Here is a 23,412-nt window from a genome sequence, read left to right on the forward strand (position 1 = left end):
CCCAGGAATATGTTTTATACTCTATCACGCCCCCTCACACGAGAGCCCGTTTGGGCTAGAAGTGTGGATGCAGCATGGGCCTCCCTCATACCCAGCGCTTAATATTCCACTTGAAAGTGGGGGGTGGATGAGATTCGAACCCGTGACCTTTGTGTCACGCTGGCTCTTGATACCATGTTAGTGGACCAACTCAACCAAAAGCTTAAACTGATGGTTGAGGCCCAGGAATATGTTTTATACTCTATCATTGGATACAATCCCTGAAGATGAGAAAGAGACCAACTTTGAGTCTTCATCTTCGTCTTCAACTTCATGTCGCTCTGTTTTCTTTGGACCGCGTTCGTCTTTTCCGGTTGCTACGCCATTCTCAAACATATCAAAGGGTAGCGTTTCCATCTTTAGATACTTGTAACATGTTTTAAGTAGTTTGAATAGTTAAGTATAAGGGTTTTTTAATTTTTACTCTCCTTTTGAATTGAATAATCACCTTGAACGTGTGATTTAAACTAGCAATATCATCGACTATATACGTAGTAACTAATTCTATTGTATTACCAATCGATTTTGGATTTGTGGAAAGTACCACAATCATCGACTTGTTATCTATATTCCTTAATTATCACTTATTATAATTAAGCTATAGAAAAATGGTTACGTTATTTTGTAAGGTTGAAAAGGGATAGTTATCGAATTTTTTATAATTGCGCTATAGAAAAATGGTTACCTTATTTTGTAAGGTTGGAAAGGGATAATTATGGAATGTATTGTGTCTGTGGCGGATCCAGGGTTTCGGAGCTTGTGAGTCACCCTGAATTACTGATGACCTGTAAAAGTATCAAAAATATTTTGAATCCAAATATAAAAAATATATATGACAACCAACTTGATTTCAATCAAACAAATAAGGACATAAAAATCCATAATACCACCAAATAGTACTTAAAAAATTCATCTTTCAAGTTACAAACCGAAAGTACTACAAATAATATATTACAAGCACATAGTACAATAAACTATTAAAATTGTTCATGACGAGTTTTCATATTTTGATAACGATCTATAATGTGATCTATTTCAACATTATTGGAAAACAAATCACTTTCTAGAAAAGTACAAACAATCATTCAACATTTGATCTCCCATGCTATTACGCAATTTATCTTTCACGATTGTCATACCAGAAAATACTCTTTCAACACTTGTTGTTGCAACGGGAAGAATCAACAACAACTTCAAAAGCAAGTATACTCTACTATGTGTTTCGGACAATTCCGTCTCAACGAGTTTCTTTGACAACTCAGTAAGACTCTTCAAATTCCAAAACCTTTCATCTTCTCTAACGGCGACAATGAAATTTTGAAGTATGTGTTCAAAGTAAATCAATTCCGAGCTTGAAAATTCATTTGTATAGAATGTTGCTAGCTTGGTCAATTTGACTTTGTCAAAAGAAGAGAACCGATTAGCTGGACTAAAACAGGACATACACACAAGAAGTTCTTTTATTATCTTGGGAAATCGATTTCCAAGCTCTTGTAATTGAAGATCAATGACACTTATAAACACCTCAACTCGAAAATAATGAAGATTGGACACCCCCGGACGCTTACCTCTAAACATCCTTCTTCCGGGAACAACATATGTCGCATCCATATCTGGAACCTCAATCTCATATTTGGTTGTGAAAGACAAGATCTTCTCCATAAGGGAATCCCATCCCTCATCTCTCAACTCTTGCAAATTAGTCTTGGGTACGTTAACCATGGCCATTACATTAACAATATCTTGATCATGTTTTTGTAAAGAAACATTCAACTCATTTGTAATTGCAAATATAGCAACCATTAAGTAAGCCACAAACACAAAATCAAAAGTCATTAACCAACCAATAATACTTTGCGCTCTGTTAAAATCATCTACCATAGATTTTGCTTCGGCAACTTTAGCAATCTCATCAAGTGAGCCAAGGATCGCAGGAAATATATCAAGCACATTTACAATTGTTTTAAAGTGGGAACCCCAACGAGTGTCAGATCACAAGGTCTTTCTAATCCCAGTTCTTAATTTAAACCCGAACCCGCTTCAAGTTCACCTAGGGATAATGCATTAACAACTGCTTGAGCTTGTTTTTCACGAAGAAATTCTTTCCTCTTTGGTGAGCATCCCACAAAATTCAAGAGAGGTGCAAGCATATGATAAGTGACTATTATGTCACTTTTAGGGTGTTTGTCGAGTCGTTTCTCGGCTTATTTTTCCAATAATTTAACCCTTTTTGTCCTTTATTTCTTTTATTTACTTATTCTCGTCTTTTATCTTTATTTCGAGTATTTTAGTAGTTTTTAATAGTTTTTAGTTTATTTTCTTAATTTATTTAAACTATCTTATTTTCTTTGATTTTATTTTAAGTTTTTAGTTCTTGTTATTTAATAAGTTCCTAGTTTCTTTTATTTTCTTATTTGTTTTTTATTTTCATATTTGTTTTACTTTATTTTATTAATTTTCTTTTGCTTTTATTTTTAAGTTTATTTATTTTATTTTATTTTTATTTTATTTTATTTTGTATTTTGTTAATACCCTCGTGTTTTCGTTGTAGGACGAGTTTGGTGTTTCGGGTTTTAACGTCGGATTAAAGGTCCGAGGTCCAAGGTCCGAGGCACAAGCTGCTGCCAACCCCTGCTGCGCCTCCCAAAACACCACCCACAAAGCTCCCTTACCACCACACTCCAATCAGCCACAACAACAACAACAACAGCTACACCAGCAACACACCATCACACCAATACACCAGCCACCGCCAAAACCATCATCAATCACCACCAAACCACTCACCCACACACTCTTCGCAACTCCCCTGTTTCAACTAAACAGAGCAGCCACGCATCTCACCCCACACACCACCAACGCCAACAGCAACATCAACAACAACCACGCACTCCACCATTGCTGCCCCCTTCACCATGCAAATCAGCAGCATCAGCCACCACCGCGCACACACCCTGTTCTCACCTCGCAACAATCGCCCATCAATTGGAATTTGCAGCCTCGCAATTGGCAATTAATTACCCAAATTTATCCCCAATTCGATAGGAGCTATTCGCGGCCGCGCATCCCTGTCAGAAGGCGCACAATTGGAGTCGAAATACAGATTGTAGGCAGTAGCTTTGCGCGACCTATGCGCGGTGTCTTCGCGGGCGCGTAGATCGGGGTTCAATTTGAACCACATCACGAGCTTTGCACGTGATTTTAATGAAAATCCAACGGCCATGATTTGAAGATGCTGTTGATGGTGTTGTTGATTGAAGTTGATCGACGGTGATGATTGATGATGGTGAATGGCGGTTGAATGGTGGAGATGTTGATGATGAAATCAAAGCAGTGAATTGAAGGAAGAAGACAAGGGGTATTTCGTGGGTCTGATGGCAGTGATGGGTTTCCTTTTTATTTTTCTTTTTCTTTTTATTTTTAGTTTTGTTATTTTTATTTTTCTTTTTATTTAGTTTATTTTCTATTTTATTTTCTCATTTATTTTTATTTTATTTTAGTCCTTGTATTATAAATACCCCCTTTGGGGTTATTCTCTAACAACTTTCAATCAACATTATTTTACCCTAGATTAGATTAGTTTAGTTCCTTAATTTTCTCTCTCTTAGGGTTAGATTAGGATTTTCTCTCTCTAGTTTAGGAGTAGTTTAGAGAGAGAAAGCTTGGATTTTTCATGGAATTTTTGGGATTTTGAAGAAGTAATTTTGTGGATTTTTCTTCTCAATTATTCAATGAGTTTTCCTAACTTTCTCTCACCTTTATTGCTTTCATTTATTATTGATTTTGCTTATTTATTTGTTTATTTGAGTAGACTAATTAGTTTAGTTATTTGATTCTTGCTTTTATTATTATTTTACCTTGTTTTCCATGTTTTTGTTCATTATGTTAGCTTAGATTTTGTTCTAGGGAAATGGATGAAGGTTATGTTAATTAATTTAATGATTGATTGTGGTTAGTATGAAATTGTTTCTTGATTATTGTGTATGGATGATGCTTTTATGGATTAGAATCTTTCTAGCTAATTGATTCTATGTTGTTAATTGTGCATTCAATCAATTGTGCGAGAGTGAGTTGGTTGAGGGTCTAAATTCTTCCATACCTTTGCTAGGTTAGTTGCACGAGAGTGAATTAGTTTAGTAGGATAATTAACATGCTTAATTGTGCGAGAGTGAGTTAAATGTGTTGATTGTTCCTACTCGAGGGCATTTTATCTAATTGTATGATTTTGTTGAATGCATTGATGTAATTGGATTCCACTTTCCCTAGTTTTAGTTATTTGTTCTTAGTTGTGTTTAGTTGAACCTCTCTTTAACTCACAAGCTTCCCTAGTAGTCTAATTAGCACAAATTGATACACTTAGTCCTTTTTGGTTCGACCCTTTACTTACCCCTATACTCGTATTAGGGTAGTTTAGGTTATATAATGCGCGGTGTCTTCGCGGGCACGTAGATCGGGGTTCAATTTGAACCACATCACGAGCTTTGCACGTGATTTTAATGAAAATCCAACGGCCATGATTTGAAGATGTTGTTGATGGTGTTGTTGATTGAAGTTGATCGACGGTGATGATTGATGATGGTGAATGGAGGTTGAATGGTGGAGATGTTGATGATGAAATCAAAGCAGTGAATTGAAGGAAGAAGATAAGGGGTATTTCGTGGGTCTGATGGCAGTGATGGGTTTCCTTTTTATTTTTCTTTTTCTTTTTATTTTTAGTTTTGTTATTTTTATTTTTCTTTTTATTTAGTTTATTTTCTATTTTATTTTCTCTTTTATTTTTATTGTATTTTTAGTCCTTGTATTATAAATACCCCCTTTGGGGTTATTCTCTAACAACTTTCAATCAACATTATTTTACCCTAGATTAGATTAGTTTAGTTCCTTTATTTTCTCTCTCTTAGGGTTAGATTAGGATTTTCTCTCTCTAGTTTAGGAGTAGTTTAGAGAGAGAAAGCTTGGATTTTTCATGGAGTTTTTGGGATTTTGAAGAAGCAATTTTGTGGATTTTTCTTCTCAATTATTCAATGAGTTTTCCTAACTTTCTCTCACCTTTATTGCTTTCATTTATTATTGATTTTGCTTATTTATTTGTTTATTTGAGTAGATTAATTAGTTTAGTTATTTGATTCTTGCTTTTATTATTATTTTACCTTGTTTTCCATGTTTTTGTTCATTATGTTAGCTTAGATTTTGTTCTAGGGAAATGGATGAAGGTTATGTTAATTAATTTAATGATTGATTGTGGTTAGTATGAAATTGTTTCTTGATTATTGTGTATGGATGATGCTTTTATGGATTAGAATCTTTCTAGCTAATTGATTCTATGTTGTTAATTGTGCTTTCAATCAATTGTGCGAGAGTGAGTTGGTTGAGGGTCTAAATTCTTCCATACCTTTGCTAGGTTAGTTTCACGAGAGTGAATTAGTTTAGTAGGATAATTAACATGCTTAATTGTGCGAGAGTGAGTTAAATGTGTTGATTGTTCCTAATCGAGGGCATTTTATCTAATTGTATTATTTTGTTGAATGCATTGATGTAATTGGATTCCACTTTCCCTAGTTTTGGTTATTTGTTCTTAGTTGTGTTTAGTTGAACCTCTCTTTACCTCACAAGCTTCCCTAGTAGTCTAATTAGCACAAATTGATACACTTAGTCCTTTTGGGTTCGACCCTTTACTTACCCCTATACTCGTAGTAGGGTAGTTTAGGTTATATAAATTTCTAATTTGATTAGGGTTAGTAGGTTAACGACACTACTTAATCCCGCGATCAAATTTTGGCGCCATTGCCGGGGACTAAAGCGTTCATTAGTTTGTGTTGATTAGATTAGCTAGGTTCTTGTATATTATTTGATTTTTGTTTGCTTTTCTTTGTTTTTTTTGTATAAAAATGGCATGTTTATCCTTTCCTCAATTTGATGATGAACCCTTTTATGCATACTTTGATAGATTAGATGGTTTCCTTAGTTACCATGGGTGTTTTCTTAGTGATGCTTGTGGTATAGCTTATTGGGGCATGAATGAGTATACTAGGGGTATGGTTGAGAATATGCACAATGGTATATTCCGTCATTTGTCTATGCATGATGCTTGGAATTTCTTCACATGGCTTGCTAGAGATTCTTATGATAGAGAAAGTCATGTTTCTTGTTTTGATTCTCAATGTCAAGATTCTTCTAATTTTTGCATGAATTCTCTTGATACTTCTAATGTGCCTTGTGATTATCCAAGTATGCATGTTGACCCCTCCCCTCTTATGCTCATTGTGATAAGGTTTGTGCTAATTTTGATGATGTGCAATTTGATTTTGATCATGAACCTCAACCCGATAACATTACTCCCCAAATTCTTTCTCAAATGCAATATCTCACCCAACAACTCCAAGAGCTTCAAGAGGAACAAAAATTGAGAGAAGTGAGGCTTGCCCAAGTGATGAGTGTTATGGTTGATGCAAATGGATGTGAGGCACCTCATTTGGAGTGTGAGAGTGTTTTTGAGGATGATGTGGGCCAAGGGTGTGAAGGTGAGGAGAGATTTTCTAGTGATGAGAGGATTTTTGAGGATTTTGCTCCTTTTCATTCCCCTCTTGAGCTTGAGTGCCATCCTTCCCCTTATTCACCCCCTTTGAGAGCTTCCCATGGTGAGGATGTGAGTGAGCCATCTTCAATTTTGAATGAGGGATTTCATGAGAATGATGATGATGAGTTTGAGCTACCAAGAGAGATTGAGAGTCCCTTGAGTGATGGTGGAAGAGTTGAGAATGAAGAAAATGTCGATTTTGAGGATTCCAACCCCCTTCCCCATCTTGATGAGTCTACTTTACATGTTTGTGACCCTTCTATCCATGAGTCTTTGGATTCTTTTGAGGCTATGTCTAGTATATTCATTGAAGGAGTAACCAAGCATTATAGCCTTTTGAGAGAGTTCATCGGCAATGCTTCATGGGAAAGGGATGAGTTTGAGAGAAACCTATATCCTTTCATGCATGGTTTAGAGACTCTAGGCTTTGAGGATCTTGAGGGAGTTGTTGTGCATCGTTGTGATAGAGAGGACGATGAGGTTGTTTTTCTTGGAGAGTTTTTGTTTGAGGACGATGTGAGTCATGAGTGTTCTTTTGAGGATTCTATGATTGATTTTCATGCCCTCATTGGTGATGTGAGGCTTTGTGAGACCATTGCTTCTCCTTCCATTCCTCATGTCCCTTTTTCAAAGAAATTCGACCACATCCCCTACTATCCTATGTTCTTCCCCTCTTTTGTCTTAAAGCCTATTGAGGACCCTCTCTTGTTTGATGAGACTCTTCCTTCTCATCCTCCCATTATTGAGGAAATGGGTGATTGTGCCACCCAAAAAGATTTTGAGGAGGTTTTGCCTTTTTATTCTTTTTCTTATTCTTCTTCTTCTTTTTCTTCTTATTTTCTTGATTTTTCTTTTGATTTTTCTTCTTTCTTTTGGCATCTTCCTCCTCACTTACGTGCAATAATCTTGTTGCACGTTCTCCTTCCTTCAATTGCCTACTTGTTATCCTATGAAATGTGTAGTAGTGCATTTGATAAGCTCTTGCGTTCGTTGCAATATTATTTACTAGAGCGGTCTCGCTTGGACGTTAAACAAGCCTTTCTCGGGAAGTAACCCGAGGTTTTTATTGTTTTCATTTTCTTTTCTTTTTAGATTAGATTTTCTCTCATGGAAATGTTTGTGTGCCTTTTTCTAGGTACATAACTTGATATACACTTATGCATTGGTTTGGATCAAGAAACAAGGAAGTTTAATGCCTATTTTTGCTAGCACATGGAAACCGAGGTTCAATTCAAGAGGAAATCGGCTTTGAAAGGTTAAATTGGTTCATTTGCGGGTATTTACACCCACCTATATCCCGTAATATCTTTCTTAGCTCTTTCTCTAATGGATGGTGACTCGTTGGACATGTGTTAGTTTGTTGGGTTAATTTCTTTCTTTTCCCCTCCCATGGTTTATTTGGTTTATGTTTGAGTATATTGTCTCATTCAAGCTTGGGGGAGGGTATTCTATCATGCTTGCTTGGGTAGAATGTTGATTCGTATATGCCATGCACTTGAGTATATGCATTTCCATGTCTTTTCTTTTATTTTGAAAAATCCAAAAAGATTTTTGTTTACTTTCAAGGTAATTTTGGCAAAATGTGTTTTGTTTGTTCTTATTTTGGACATTTTGTTTTGGAATTGCATTCTTGAATGTTTTTCTTCCTAAGTGGTAAATGTATGCACGGTTTGAGAGTGTCATTGGTTGACTCTAGGATACTATATGCTAAGGTAGTCGGGTTAAGAACTTTTAGGGGTCCATGAAGCCTTAGTTCCCGGGAATGTGGTAAGATGGAGTTGCTCTCTATAGTGGATTTGAAACCCTTGGTTGGTATTTGTTTGGTTATAATCCCTTGTGAGCTTCATTTGTTCTAGCCTTCATCACCTTGTTGAGCGGCAATTTAGGATCCTCGACTATGTATGTCTTAATCCTTGTTTTGACCTCTAGCTCCCAAGATCGTGACCGAGCCACTCTAAGGAAGGAAAAGGGCACATTTTCTCATTTTTATTTATCTTCTTTTTATTTTTTTACAAATTTGATTTTCTATTTTGCATCAACCTACTTATTAACCAATTTGAGCCTAATGTTTCCCTTTCTTGTCTTAACCACATTACAAACCCAATGGCCTATGTTTACCAACCCTCTTAGTAAGTGAAGCATTGGCATGTGAGGTTTGAGTTTAGAGTGTTGAATATGAGCAAGAAAATTTTGTGAATTGGTTTAAGTAAGGTCTTGAAAATTGAGCTTGAAAAGAATATGCAAAAAAGTTTGAGAAGAAATATGCAATTCAAGATAATCAAATGAAGTTTCAAGAAAAAGCCGTCCATGGTTAGAAAAAGGCAAGGACAAAAAAAAAAAAATTAAAATAAATAAATAAATAATAAAAAAAAACACAAATATATTTTAGTTTGGTTTCGTTTTCTACCCTAGTTTAAGCATTGAGGACAATGCTTCGTTCAAGCTTGGGGGGGAACGTTCCTTCTTATTTTGTATATATTGTGTATGTGTTAGTGTTGAGTAAGCTTGGGGGAGATGGCATTATTGGTATTTTTGTTTGATATTTTGTGAATTCTTGAGTTTGTTTTTGAGAGTAGGCCACTCTTTTGCTTCACTTAGGAAATATCACCAAAATTTTCAAATTTTTACCCCGCCTTAACCCTTAGCCTTACGTTACAACCCAATAAAAGACCCTTAGACTTTAGTGGGGTTAGGTCAAAGAACGGTGGAGGGAGATAGACTTCAAACCTATGGAGAAAGTTTGCATAGTTGAGATGTCGGGATTACCTTCTCAAAGTTTTTCATTTCTTTATCTTTTTCCGGTTCCTTCGAGGAATCATGAGAAGCTAGCTTAAGGGTTGATTTGAAGCTAGTGGAGAGAACGCGACCCGATTGGTTGGGGCTAGGGTGGATTGAGTCCTCATTAGTTCTCTATGCTTAGCATATGTTATGTTTCAATCAACCATTGACATCTTGGAACGTGCATACATTTGTCTATTTAGAAAGGTTTGCATTCATTGGTGCTTGTTCCTATCACTTGTCCATATATGAATATGTGTTTTCTTTCTCTTTTTATGTTTCTTTTTTCTTTTCTTTTTATTGTCGTGCCTTGGTTTTTGTCTAGAGTTGTGGGTTAAACTCTTAGGACACCCTCACGAGAGCACACTCGTCCTCTAGGGCGATCTAGGGGTTTAAAGGGCTTGTCATTAGTTGCTAAAAGTGACCGTAATTCCTACGAAAGTGAGTTAGTGTACATTCTTGTCTCCTTTAGTGTTTTAGCTTTGCTTGAATAAATCATTCTCCTTCTCCCGTGTTTCATGTTAATTTGCTCGAGGACGAGCAAAAGGTAAGCTTGGGGGAGTTTGATAAGTGACTTTTATGTCACTTTTAGGGTGTTTATCGAGTCGTTTCTCGGCTTATTTTTCAAATAATTTAACCCTTTTTGTCCTTTATTTCTTTTATTTACTTATTCTCGTCTTTTATCTTTATTTCGAGTATTTTAGTAGTTTTTAATAGTTTTTAGTTTATTTTCTTAATTTATTTAAACTATCTTATTTTCTTTGATTTTATTTTAAGTTTTTAGTTCTTGTTATTTAATAAGTTCCTAGTTTCTTTTATTTTCTTATTTTATTTTATTTTCATATTTGTTTTACTTTATTTGATTAATTTTCTTTTGATTTTATTTTTAAGTTTATTTTATTTTATTTTATTTTATTTTGTCTTTTGCTAATACCCTCGTGTTTTCGTTGTAGGACGAGTTTGGTGTTTCGGGTTTTAACGTCGGGTTCAAGGTCCGAGGTCCAAGGTCCGAGGCACAAGCTGCTGCCAACCCCTGCTGCGCCTCCCAAAACACCACCCACGAAGCTCCCTTACCACCACACTCCAATCAGCCACAACAACAACAACAACAACAGCTACACCAGCAACACACCATCACACCAATACACCAGCCACCGCCGAAACCACCATCAATCACCACCAAACCACTCACCCACACACTCTTCGCAACTCCCCTGTTTCAACCAAACAGAGCAGCCACGCATCTCACCCCACACACCACCAACGCCAACAGCAACATCAACAACAACCACGCACTCCACCATTGCTGCCCCCTTCACCACGCAAATCAGCAGCATCAGCTACCGCCGCGCACACACCCTGTTCTCACCTCGCAACAATCGCCCATCAATCGGAATTTGCAGCCTCGCAATTGGCAATTAATTACCCAAATTTATCCCCAATTCGATAGGAGCTATTCGCGGCTGCGCAGCCCTGTCAGAAGGCGAACAATTGGAGTCGAAATACAGATTGTAGGCAGTAGCTTTGCGCGACCTATGCGCGGTGTCTTCGCGGGCGCGTAGATCGGGGTTCAATTTGAACCACATCACGAGCTTTGCACGTGATTTTAATGAAAATCCAACGGCCATGATTTGAAGATGCTGTTGATGGTGTTGTTGATTGAAGTTGATCGACGGTGATGATTGATGATGGTGAATGGCGGTTGAATGGTGGAGATGTTGATGATGAAATCAAAGCAGTGAATTGAAGGAAGAAGACAAGGGGTATTTCGTGGGTCTGATGGCAGTGATAGGTTTCCTTTTTATTTTTCTTTTTCTTTTTATTTTTAGTTTTGTTATTTTTATTTTTCTTTTTATTTAGTTTATTTTCTATTTTATTTTCTCTTTTATTTTTATTGTATTTTTAGTCCTTGTATTATAAATACCCCCTTTGGGGTTATTCTCTAACAACTTTCAATCAACATTATTTTACCCTAGATTAGATTAGTTTAGTTCCTTTATTTTCTCTCTCTTAGGGTTAGATTAGGATTTTCTCTCTCTAGTTTAGGAGTAGTTTAGAGAGAGAAAGCTTGGATTTTTCATGGAGTTTTTGGGATTTTGAAGAAGCAATTTTGTGGATTTTTCTTCTCAATTATCCAATGAGTTTTCCTAACTTTCTCTCACCTTTATTGCTTTCATTTATTATTGATTTTGCTTATTTATTTGTTTATTTGAGTACATTAATTAGTTTAGTTATTTGATTCTTGCTTTTATTATTATTTTACCTTGTTTTCCATGTTTTTGTTCATTATGTTAGCTTAGATTTTGTTCTAGGGAAATGGATGAAGGTTATGTTAATTAATTTAATGATTGATTGTGGTTAGTATGAAATTGTTTCTTGATTATTGTGTATGGATGATGCTTTTATGGATTAGAATCTTTCTAGCTAATTGATTCTATGTTGTTAATTGTGCTTTCAATCAATTGTGCGAGAGTGAGTTGGTTGAGGGTCTAAATTCTTCCATACCTTTGCTAGGTTAGTTGCACGAGAGTGAATTAGTTTAGTAGGATAATTAACATGCTTAATTGTGCGAGAGTGAGTTAAATGTGTTGATTGTTCCTAATCGAGGGCATTTTATCTAATTGTATGATTTTGTTGAATGCATTGATGTAATTGGATTCCATTTTCCCTAGTTTTAGTTATTTTTTCTTAGTTGTGTTTAGTTGAACCTCTCTTTACCTCACAAGCTTCCCTAGTAATCTAATTAGCACAAATTGATACACTTAGTCCTTTTTGGTTCGACCCTTTACTTACCCCTATACTCGTATTAGGGTAGTTTAGGTTATATAAATTTCTAATTTGATTAGGGTTAGTAGCTTAACGACACTACTTAATCCCGCGATCAGCTTGTCACCAAAGAGCGAAGCACAATCAAGATTCTTTCTAGCATGTGCAACTTGGGTCAATTGAAGTTGGTGAGAAAGCAATGAACAAAGTATGCTTGTTTACATTCTTTCTCTATTAACGTTCTAAGGCCATTAATTGAACCTTGTATATTACTTGCTCCGTCATAACCCTGACCCCTTACTTGAGAGAAAGACAAAGAATACTGAATTAATAATGACTCAATAGCAACCTTAAGAGTTAAAGAAGTTGTATCCCCCACATGCACAATACCAAGTAAACGCTCACACACTTCTCCTTCTTTATTTACATATCTCAAACAAATAGCCATTTGTTCCTTATCAAAAATATCAGCCGACTCATCAGCAAGAATAGCAAAGAAACCACCATTAAGATCTTCAAGTATTGCTTTAGTAGTTTCTTTTGCCCATGCATTTATGATGTCTTTTTGAACAACCGGAGAAGTAAGTTGACAATTACTAGGAGCATTTTTTTCAAACAAACTTTTGAATAGTCAGGATGTAAAACTGAAACAAGAGTCAAAAGTATAAGAAAATTACCTCTATTTGAAGAAGTTTCTTTTTCATCGTGAGCTCGAAAAGGCAATGCTCCAGCTAAAAGCCATTGTACAAAAATAATTGATGGTTCCAATCGCTTCCTATAGTTACTCATAGACTCCTTGCTTTGTTTTTATAATGCAATGGTGATGCTTGACTTTTGTTTTTTGAACAAATCCATAGCTAACATGGCATTGTTGTGATGACTCATGTGCTTACCAACATGATTTTTTAGTATGTCTAATCTATTCCAAGATCGAAAACCACCGGTGACAAAATGCATCACCTCCAAATGCATTTTCATCCTTGAACAAGTAACAAATGAAACAATAGGTAGCATCCTTTTCCACACTATATTCAAGCCAAGCTAAGAACCCCAAGTTTCAAACCACTTCACACAAAATCGACGTTTTTTAGGGGCAATGAGTCTTTGAGGAAATACATGTTTTTTAGGTTGGCAAGGCTCTTTTTGAATGTAAGTTCTCCTCACTAAGGCTCTATCATCGTGATGGAAATCACTCATCTTTCTCCTCACTTAATCTAACACCATCTCCCAAAGCATTAAGAGAACAAGATTCTTCCACTTCATTTTGAGGGGATTTATGAGTAGAATTTTAAGGTGAGCTATGAGTGGAAATTTGAGGTGATCTTTGAGGGGAAATTTGAGGTGAATTGTGTATGGGAGCGAGAGGTATGTTGTTCACTAGCATGATGTGGAGTGGAAATTTGTTCATTTGGAGAAGAGTTTTGTTGACTAGGAGGATTACATTTAGTGAAGTAACTAGCGATATTATGCATTTTATTTGGAGTACGTTTCCGCTTCATTCTGAAAATCATTTAATAAATAAAAATTCAGCATTTCAAATATACAATCAAATATATAGATTTTAAGTTCATTTGAATACAAATAATACAACCAAATATCAATCAAATCTGAAACAAACCAAACTATCAAAGTATGAAATAATAAGGTCAATAACCAATTAAGCAAGACTACAAAGTACCAATTTTACCAAATAAAGTTCAATTCAATTCAACATTTCAACACCACAATGAGCATATTGAACAACCTGTCAAAGTGTCAAGACTATGAAATTATAAAAGATTGAAATTATAATTAATTAAGTAATTAACACAATAATGAACAACAAATCAACAATTCAGTTCAATTTAATCAATAAAATGATTGAAATTATACATAATTAAAATTAAAACTAAATAACAAATTAAATAGTTCATTATTTAAAATTTAATACAATAATACCTCTGCTCAGTTGCTCTGCTTCAATCGGTGGTCACTCACTTACTCGGTCACTCCGGTCGGTGGCGGCAGACGGTGTGGCAGCGCGGCCGGCAGGAGAGTGAGGACTGGTGGTTTGGTGGTCATAGATCTACAGACTACAGCAAAAAGGTGCGCTAGTGGTCGCCGTACATCCAAGGCTTGGTGGCTGGTGCGTACTGCGGTAATGGTACGGTGGGCTGGTGGCTCGTCCGGCTGCGGCGTCGGCGATCGGAATGATGTGAGAGAGTCAGAGAGGGAGTTAAGGTTGTGTCATTTGAGACTTTGAGTTTCGTTTGGTTCTGTTCCGTTGTCGCTCTTCGCTTTTCACGCGCTTTGCCTTGATAAACTTAATTTTGTTTTCCCTACTAAGTCACGTGACCTAGCAGGCACACATGTAGGTCCGCCCCTGCATTGTGTACTGTATTTCTTCCGTACCATAATATAATTTAAGTAAGATGTACCTTTATTTTAAAAAAAAAAAGTATGTAAGATGTACCTTATTTACCTATCAATATCCTTAACTATTTATAAACAAAAATGATAAGAAATTGATATAAATTGTAAACTAACATTATGAATATAATAGATCACACATGTGAGATCAGACTTGTTCGCCATAGTTTATAATTTTTACCATAAAAATGAAACAAGTATTCACTTTGTCTTAAATTACTCGCAAAATTTTGAATGTTTGTCAATGCACAATTTTATCAATATCTTTGTTTTTCAATAGGACCATCAATATCTTTGATTAAACTAGTGAAACTATTAAAAGTTAATATTTAAAAAGTATATATTAAGGTCTCTTGCCACCGGAAACTGCCAACTCCCACCCAAAAAAACCACTAGTCGGACCTCCCCCATCCCAACCAGCCTCTACACCAACCACCAAGCCAAACCCCCTCCCCACCCCAAAACTACCCTGAACCACCAAGGAGGAGGGGCCGAAATTGTTAAGGGGGAAAGGAAGGGGTCGAAAACAGGGACAGGACAGGGAGGAGGTGGTAGAAACGGAGGAGGGGGAGGGAGGGGGTGCCAAAGATGGTAGAGCTGCTCGCCTATCTGAAGTAGCAGGTATGGGTTTGTTTTTTTTTATTTTTTATTTTTTTTTATTTTTTTTATTATAAAACCCTAAATCAGAAAACTGGACGAAATAGGAGAAGGGCGGTGATACTTAATGATTTTGCGTTTTTGGAATGATATTTTTTAATTACGTAAAAAAACGGTTTATGAATTCAACAAGTGGGGTTTAGGGCGGTTTACAAAATTTCCTATATAAACTTTATTAAAAATAAGTTAATTTCAGGAAAAAAAAAATAATGATTTCATTTCAGTGAAAATAAGTTCATTTTATTAAAACTATTTTTCTAAAACCTATTATAACTAATTTATGTTCAATAAAATAATTTTTACTCACTAAAAATCGGTAGATTTAAAAAACAAATATAATAGAGAATATAAATTTTTTTTAAAAAATAATAATAAGTTCAGTAAAATTAATTTTAATTAAATGTAATTTATCAAAGTTAAGTAAAAATAAGTTCTATTCAATAAAAGTAATATCAAATTCTCGTCAAATATATATATATATATATATATATATATATATATATATATATATATATATATATATATATATATATATATATATATATATATATATACATATATATATATATATATATATATATATATATATATATATATATATATATATATATATCAATTAAACAAAAATGAGGTGAAATTGACACAGCCCAATACCAAAACTCGATCCATATTCGACCCTTGCAATCAAATTGTTGGGTCAACATCCAACATGTTATATATATGGCTACTAAACCCACACAAAATCAAAACCCCTAAAAGCCCACCATTTTCAATAGATCCACAACTCCACCATTTCTCACTACAATCCCAGAAACCATGACAATGGTTCAAAAGGCGGCGTACGAGTTGCGATTACATATATCACTCAAGTACATAACAGCCAATGTTTTGGATAAAACTGACGGAAGTTTAGTAGCTCAAGTGTCATCGATAGAGCACGCTATCAAACGAGCCTTTGAGCTCGGCCGCACCACTAAGAATCCTCACGCTGCCGCTGTTGTCGGAGAAGTTTTATCAAGGCGGATCAAATTGGAGGCCCTTAATCGCAACCACCGAGGTTTGGAGGATGGGATTCACACCAATGTTTGTAAACAAGTTCAGAAGAAAGGGGTAGAAGATGATACTGCTAATGCTAAGATTGTTTGGGGTATTATTAATACGCTTCGTGAAAATGGGATTAGGATTATTGTCGAAAATGATAATGCTGATTTGTGATGATTTTGTTATTTTACTAGATTAAGGTTGTGTAAAGCACGATTTAACAATAATTTACGATTTTAACTATAATTTTTAGCTTATTTGTGTGTAACATGTATGTAGTAGAAATAATTTAAGAAAAATCTAATAAACTAATAAATTAATAAAGAATAGACACCCCAATTCATATAATCTGTATAAAATATACAGAGTAGGAGAAAAAGATAATGTTTATAAGAAAATGAAATAGTCTGACCTTTCTTTAATTTATAAAATCTATTAGAAAAATATTAAGCATTTTCAAATTTTTATTTTTCCTCAAAAAAAAAAAATATTTATGTTGAAAAAAATAATGATGTTGTTTACACAAATTTCGAGTCTAAATAAATAAATACGGGAAATAAAGTAACAAATGAGTTTATATTAATATATGAATTTTGGTACAATCTCTATATAAAATTCATAACAAAATAAACTAAATCCTCTGATTTTGTTCCGTAGCTTGACGATGACACGTATGTGACACCTATAGGTTGACGTTTGATGACGTCGACTTGATTTTGAACACAGGGTAACGTTTGATGATGTCAATTTGTATTCAAGGATTTTGTTTGAATACACCTGAATGAGGACTTATGAAACTTAATCCCGTTCAAATGTGTGTATCTGAACAAGTCGGCACGAGTTTGATGTGCTTGTTGACTTACTTCAGAAAGAATTCCGTTTGAGTTTTATAAGCTCTTGGAATAATGATTTCCAGATTCCCTAACCTGATGGAGGATTGGTATATTTATAGGAGATAAAAACCCCTTGAGTGGACTTAGTAGGTTTGGGCTTAGCCCATTTAATGACTTGGAAGTCTTTTAACCTGGTCCATTTGATTTATTTTATAACCCGAATTGTATTTGATTAATTCGGATGAATTATTTGGGTGGGCCAAAAATAATTAAAATGGATCATTAACATGATTTAACCCAAATTAATTTATTTAATTTAATGTATGACACTTATAAAATTTCTGTGTCTACAAATTGCCCCCTCGAGATTATGTCACATACACGATTTGAAGTGTTTGACGTGACAAGGTCTCGATCCTTTTGCTTGACATGGAAGTCACTAATAATTTTTTTTTTTTTTTTTTTTTTTAAGTACTGGGTTTGATTTATGGGAACTCTTAAGCCTCAAGATAAGAGTCCTAGTCATACTAGGTTTTGATCTCCTAAAAAGATCATTGTCCACCCTAACTTTTAAATTAGAAATTTAGCCCTTTTTTTCTTATTGTGGTAGACGTAGACCCTGAAAGACTAGCGACTCCTCTCTGCTACCGATGGTTATTGCTCTTCTTCTATCTGCGACCGCGAAGGTAGTCAACACCGAACTTGTAATTTCTATTTTTCCCAACTAATTATCTAAGACTTAATTACAATTACATATTGCATTGCTTTTACAGTCTTTAAGAATTTTCCCTAACATTCCCACTTTCGATCGTCGTCGTCGCAAGGGACTTGATAATTTTAGAGTATTGTTGCAGCAAGTTAATCGTCAACAACAATAGGCAATTAATACCTAACTTCTGCTTTTCTTATTGTAATTAATCAATTCTCATTCAACATGAGTCAACCATGATTAATACTCCATGAATTTGCAGCAATAAAAACACAAGGATTTGGAGTTTCCTGACTTTGGAGTAATTGGGTTTTCAAGAAATCTTCAAGAAAGGGTAATTCCAAGTTTCTCTTATTGAGAAACAAAGTTTGTATCTCACGGGGTTAAATTTGGAATTATCCCACGCACAGTTAAGGGTAAGAGCGACTTTTTCTAGTTTATGTCAATTTGTAAATTGCCAAGCATTAAGTCTACTGTTAACGAAGTTACCCCCTTCCTCTATCCATTCTCCAGTCTTTCACCTCCATCAATGGAATAAAAAACCTTCAGTGGGAAATCAAAATACACGCACATCTTTAATGGAGGTGGAAGTTAAACCTTGTCCTTAAGGGTTAACCAAGCCCTATTCTCCATTATTTATTAGGGTTTTATTTGGCGGCGAAGCCGCCGGAAAGGCTAAGGAGGTTGAAGAAGGTAGGGAGCAACGAGATCTGGGACGAACTGAACTTCACTTTCGTTCAAGTTTTCTAACGGGTCCTTGGATTTTGCTACTGGATAACCCCTCAAATTACAATGCTTGGATTGATGTTCAGAAATGAGATTTAACGACAATTTTTCAAGAAGTTAACACCGTTTATCAGGGCCCACATAAGCAAGTTGAGTGGTATTTACAGTTAGCAAAAAATAGTAGTAGTTTACAATTCTCAAAGCGCAAAAATTCCAAATTTGCCATTAGAGAAACGCTACTTGTTTCTCAAGAAGAGAAACCGGGGCGCCCTCTTCAAGAAACCCAAACATACTCACGTCCAATAAGTTTGTTTGCTTACTTTTTTTTAAATTGCAATTTTGTCTCGTATTGCGGTACTGTCGCAGATCATTAATCTTGATATACTTCCGTAACCGCATATTCACTAATCGCTCATTAAGCCCAGTTGCAATTTGATGCAATTATTTTAATGTAGCAATTGTCGACTATCTTTAGAATAGTTGTACTGTATTAATTTCATGTCACTTGCAACACTGCCTGTATATATCATATATGTACTTTTTTTTTTTTTTTGCATGTATGGTATATTTGTTCTTTGTGATGTTGTGCTTATGACAGATTCGCAAGGTAGCCATACGTTGCCGCTCATGTCGCGATGGGTCAGGACTCTTTGTTATGAACCCATCGGGGATGTTAAGTCATGTATGCCAATCGTTATGAACTTAACATCTTAAGACTAGCCGGATGACTTGAAGATTTGAAGTCGCCTTTGTCGCGATGAGTCAGGACCCTTTGTTATGAACTCATCGGAGACGTCAAGTCATGTATGCCAGTCATTATGAACTTGGCGTCTTTAAGACAGGTCTGATAACTTGAAGACTTGAGTCGCCCATGTTGCGATGGGTCAGGACTCTTTGTTATGAACCCATCGGAGATGTCAATCATGTATGCCAGTCGTTATGAACTTCACATCTTAAGACTGGCTTACTCAAAATTCCAATACGAGATTGATGCATACTCATTACACATGTGCCATGTCAAACACTTCACCCTTTTTTTTGTTGCTTATTTTGCTTTGTCGTTCACAGTTTATACTCTTGTGAGCTAGGAGTAAATTTTTTTGTTTTGTTTTGCCATACACAGTTTATACTCTTGTGGGCCAGGAGTAAAGATTTTTTTTTTATTTGTTTTTTTTAGCCGTGCACAGTTTATACTCTTGCGGGCCAGGAATAGTACAATGATGATGATTTTTTTTTTATGTGGCTGCACTCGATTTTTTTTTTCAAGCTGCCTATGTACTTGCTAAATAAACAAGTTATCGCGTAAGATCAAGCCAGTGTAGTTCAAACAAGTTATCGCGATATGAAGGCTATGGTTTAGGAGTATGCACTTGTTTCCTTGGCCTTCTCCTTGTCACTAATGTCCACCCTTCGTCATCATCTTCATCTTGTAGTTAACATGTGTATGGTGTTCAACCTGGAATGAGACGTCATGTCGAATGGGTTGACTCTCCACAAGTATGATCACTGGCTCCAAACTTTTGAATTGCAAAGTTTGAGCTTGAAATGATGTGCAATAGCTACTGTGGCATGATTGAATGTCACTGGCTCGTCGACATCTAATTCGATTGTCCCATCCTTCGCCAATTGCATAATTTTCTCCTTAAGTGTTATACACTTTTCAATAGGATGACTAATCAACCTATGATACGGACAATAATTGGGATCGGATGTCTTGTTCATCTGCTCAGGGTGCTTTGACTCAGGCAACTCAATGATTTTGTTTTCAAGCAATTTGTCTAACATGCCAGACAAGTCAGAGTCTGGAAAAGGGTACTTCTTAGCTTGAAGCTCTTTTAAAGTAGGCTTATCTTTCTTGACAAATCTTGAAGATGAACCCTTACTTTATTCTTTCTTCTTCCCTGAAATCTTGATGGGTGCAAAAGAGGTAGTCACAGATAACGTCTCCTTAGTTGAACTTTTGGAGGACTTGTCGTTTTTATAACACTCCTTTTCTTTCTTGGCTTCCGAAGAAAGCCCCTTCTTCTTGTTGTTGTAGGCGATCGAGAGTTCCATATCATAAGTTCTCGTCGCCAACTCTTGAAACGATCCTGGCTTGATGCCCTCTAGGATGTAATGTAGTTCCCAACTCATCCCATTAATACACATCTCAATGGCAGAGGTTTCAGTCAGGTGATCTTTACATTCCAAACTTAGAGCTCGCCAACGGTTGATGTAATCAATGACTGGCTCTTCCTCTTATTGCGCGATTTGGGTTAGCCCAGTCATGTTAACGATACGCTCAGTGCTAAAGAATTGACCCAAAAACTCCATTTCTATTTGATCCCAATTGTCAATGGACTCACCCTGTAAGTTGGTGTACCAGTTAAAAGCGATTCCCTTAAGAGAACGAACGAATTGTTTAACCAGCAAGTCACCCCTGGTACCACCATTGTTGCATGTCTCTATGAAGTGCGCAACATGTTGTTTTGGATTACCCTTTCCATTAAAGAGTTGAAACTTTGGAGGTTGGTATCTAAATGACATTTTTAGCTCATCTATTCTCCTAGTGTAAGGCTTCACATAACGTCGGCTATTGTACGAACCTCCCCCTCCAAGTTGGCTCTTGACAGCATTGGCTATCATAGCTTGAACTTGTTCAGCAGTGATTGAATTTTGTGGCCCCTTTGGCTTTAATTTCGTTGATTTAATACTACCATTTGAGCTGTCATCGCTTTCAGTCTCAATAGGTTGTTTCTCAAGCTTTTTTGTCAAAGCAATAATTTGTTCATTTTGCTGTTTAATTTGAGCATCTTTTTCCTCCCCATCTTTCTTCAGCTATTCAAGGATACTACTCATTTCAGCCATTTGTTGTTCGACCGTCTTAGTATGCATCACCATAACAGCAACAAAAGTAGGCTCAGGTGAGCTCACACTAAACTCATTGTCATGTCCTTCATAAAAGAGATCTAAAGATGATTTTGTGTGGATGACAGGCTTGAATGAACTAAACACAAGACTCTCATGTGATTCGTGAGTGGAGGACGTGAGAGACCTCACATAAGCAGCAAGACGAGCTTGACTTTTTCGTTCTTTGGTTGGGACTGACGCGGCATGCAAGCTTCTTGCGGCGGAGTCAACAATAGCTTTCTTCATCCCTCTAGTAACGACGCCCTCATCAGTTTGGCTATTAAGCATTTTAGCCAACTCAGCAGCCCTTTGTTAAGCTGTAGCAAAGATCCTTTCGGCGACGGGGGTCTTTGAGGCCATTTCAAGTTTTTTTTTTTTTTTTTTTTTGAACGTACGGAAACAGAGATGAGAGGCATAGATAGTCCCATCGAGCGTGCCAAAATTTGTTTACACAAATTTTGAGTGTAAATAAATAAAGACGGGAAATAAAGTAACAAATGAGTTTATATTAATGTATGAATTTTGGTACAATCTTTGTATAAAAGTTTATAACAAAATAAACTAAGTCCTTTGATTCTGTTCCGTAGCTTGACGATGACACGTATGTGACACCTGTAGGTTGACGTTTGATGACATCGACTTGATTTTGAACGCAGGGTAACGTTTGATGATGTCAACCTGTATTCAAGGGTTTTGTTTGAATACACCTGAACGAGGGCTTATGAAGCTTAATCCCGTTCAAATGTGTTTGAGTGTATCTGAACAAGTCGGCACGAGTTTGATGTGCTTGTTGACTTACTTCGGAGAGAATTTCGTTTGAGTTTTATGAGCTCTTGGAATAATGATTTCTAGATCCTCTCAACTGATGAGGAATGGTGTATTTATAGAAGATGAGAACCCCTTGAGTGGACTTAGTAGGTTTGGGCTTGGCCCATTTAATGACTTGGAAGTCTTTTAACCTGGTCCATTTGATTTATTTTATAACCCGAATTGTGTTTGATTAATTCGGATTAATTATTTGGGTGGGCCAAAAATAATCAAAATTGATCATTAACATGATTTAACCCAAATTAATTTATTTAATTTAATGTATGACACTTATAAAATTTCTGTGTCTACAGGTGTCATTATTAGTTTTGGCGGGAAAACTTTTTATAAGAAGTTGACATGTGGAAAGTAATGACATCAGCGGTAATTAGTTTAGTTATATTTATAGATTTGTAGCTTAAAATTATAAAATGGGATTAGGAATATTATTCAATTATTAGGGTTCGTTTGGCATCATTGTGGTTTTCTATTTTTTGGGTTTTTGTTTTTTAAAATCATATGATATATGTCATGTTTTGGGTAATTTTTACCCAAACCACGTGGACTAACCAGACAGCGACACGTGTCAGCCCAGGATTAGTCCAAACTGGACCTATCCCTATTTGACATGTGGCGTTCCCAGGAGAAAAGACGGCCTTCAGGGCCCAAATCCCGAGAAAGCCGTCATTCGCCGCAGCCCATCAAAATTAGGTTAGAGTGACCTAATCAGGGGCGCATTTACCAATGACCCTATAAATAGGGAGATTCCCCCTATTTTGGGGACATCTATAATTCATTTATTACAACCTACCCTACATTATCTCACATTAGAGAAAACACCTGATCTCGGAATTCAAGAAGATTTCACTTTTACCTTTCCGCACATTTTACATTCTCCAACACGTTCTAACTTGATCGTCGGAGGCGGAGCTCCTACCAACCGGATTCTCCGTGTTTTACAAGTACAGAGCGCGTCGGACCAGTCTTCAAGCTGTAATTCTCCCGAGGGACAAAAACACCCAAAACATTTGGCCCCGTCTGTGGGGAGAGTACCTCTAAAATGGTTCAAGAGTCTGTACTGCCACTTGAACCCAACCGGCCTATTGTCGATGGGGAGGTCCATACGGAAAACGATTCAGATAACGACTGCGAGGTCGAAACTTATGTGGCCCCTGATGGGT

The 23,412-nt window shown here is 36.1% G+C and overlaps 2 protein-coding genes across 2 annotated transcripts; one reads left to right on the plus strand and one right to left on the minus strand.

Annotated features, from left to right (window-relative positions):
- Window positions 1–1,095: 1,095 nt before the first annotated feature.
- Window positions 1,096–1,920, minus strand: LOC145571229 (uncharacterized). The gene has a single exon (XM_081630296.1). It carries the CDS (start codon window positions 1,918–1,920, stop codon window positions 1,096–1,098), a length of 825 nt encoding a protein of 274 aa, XP_081486422.1.
- A 14,122-nt stretch (window positions 1,921–16,042) lies between these two features.
- Window positions 16,043–16,441, plus strand: LOC145571230 (uncharacterized). The gene has a single exon (XM_081630297.1). The coding sequence runs from the start codon at window positions 16,043–16,045 to the stop codon at window positions 16,439–16,441; it is 399 nt and encodes a 132-aa protein (XP_081486423.1).
- The last annotated feature ends 6,971 nt before the right edge of the window (window positions 16,442–23,412 follow it).

This window comes from Chenopodium album, chromosome 12, assembly GCF_948465745.1.
Source record: "Chenopodium album chromosome 12, dcCheAlbu1.1, whole genome shotgun sequence".
NCBI classification, from domain to species: domain Eukaryota; kingdom Viridiplantae; phylum Streptophyta; class Magnoliopsida; order Caryophyllales; family Amaranthaceae; genus Chenopodium; species Chenopodium album.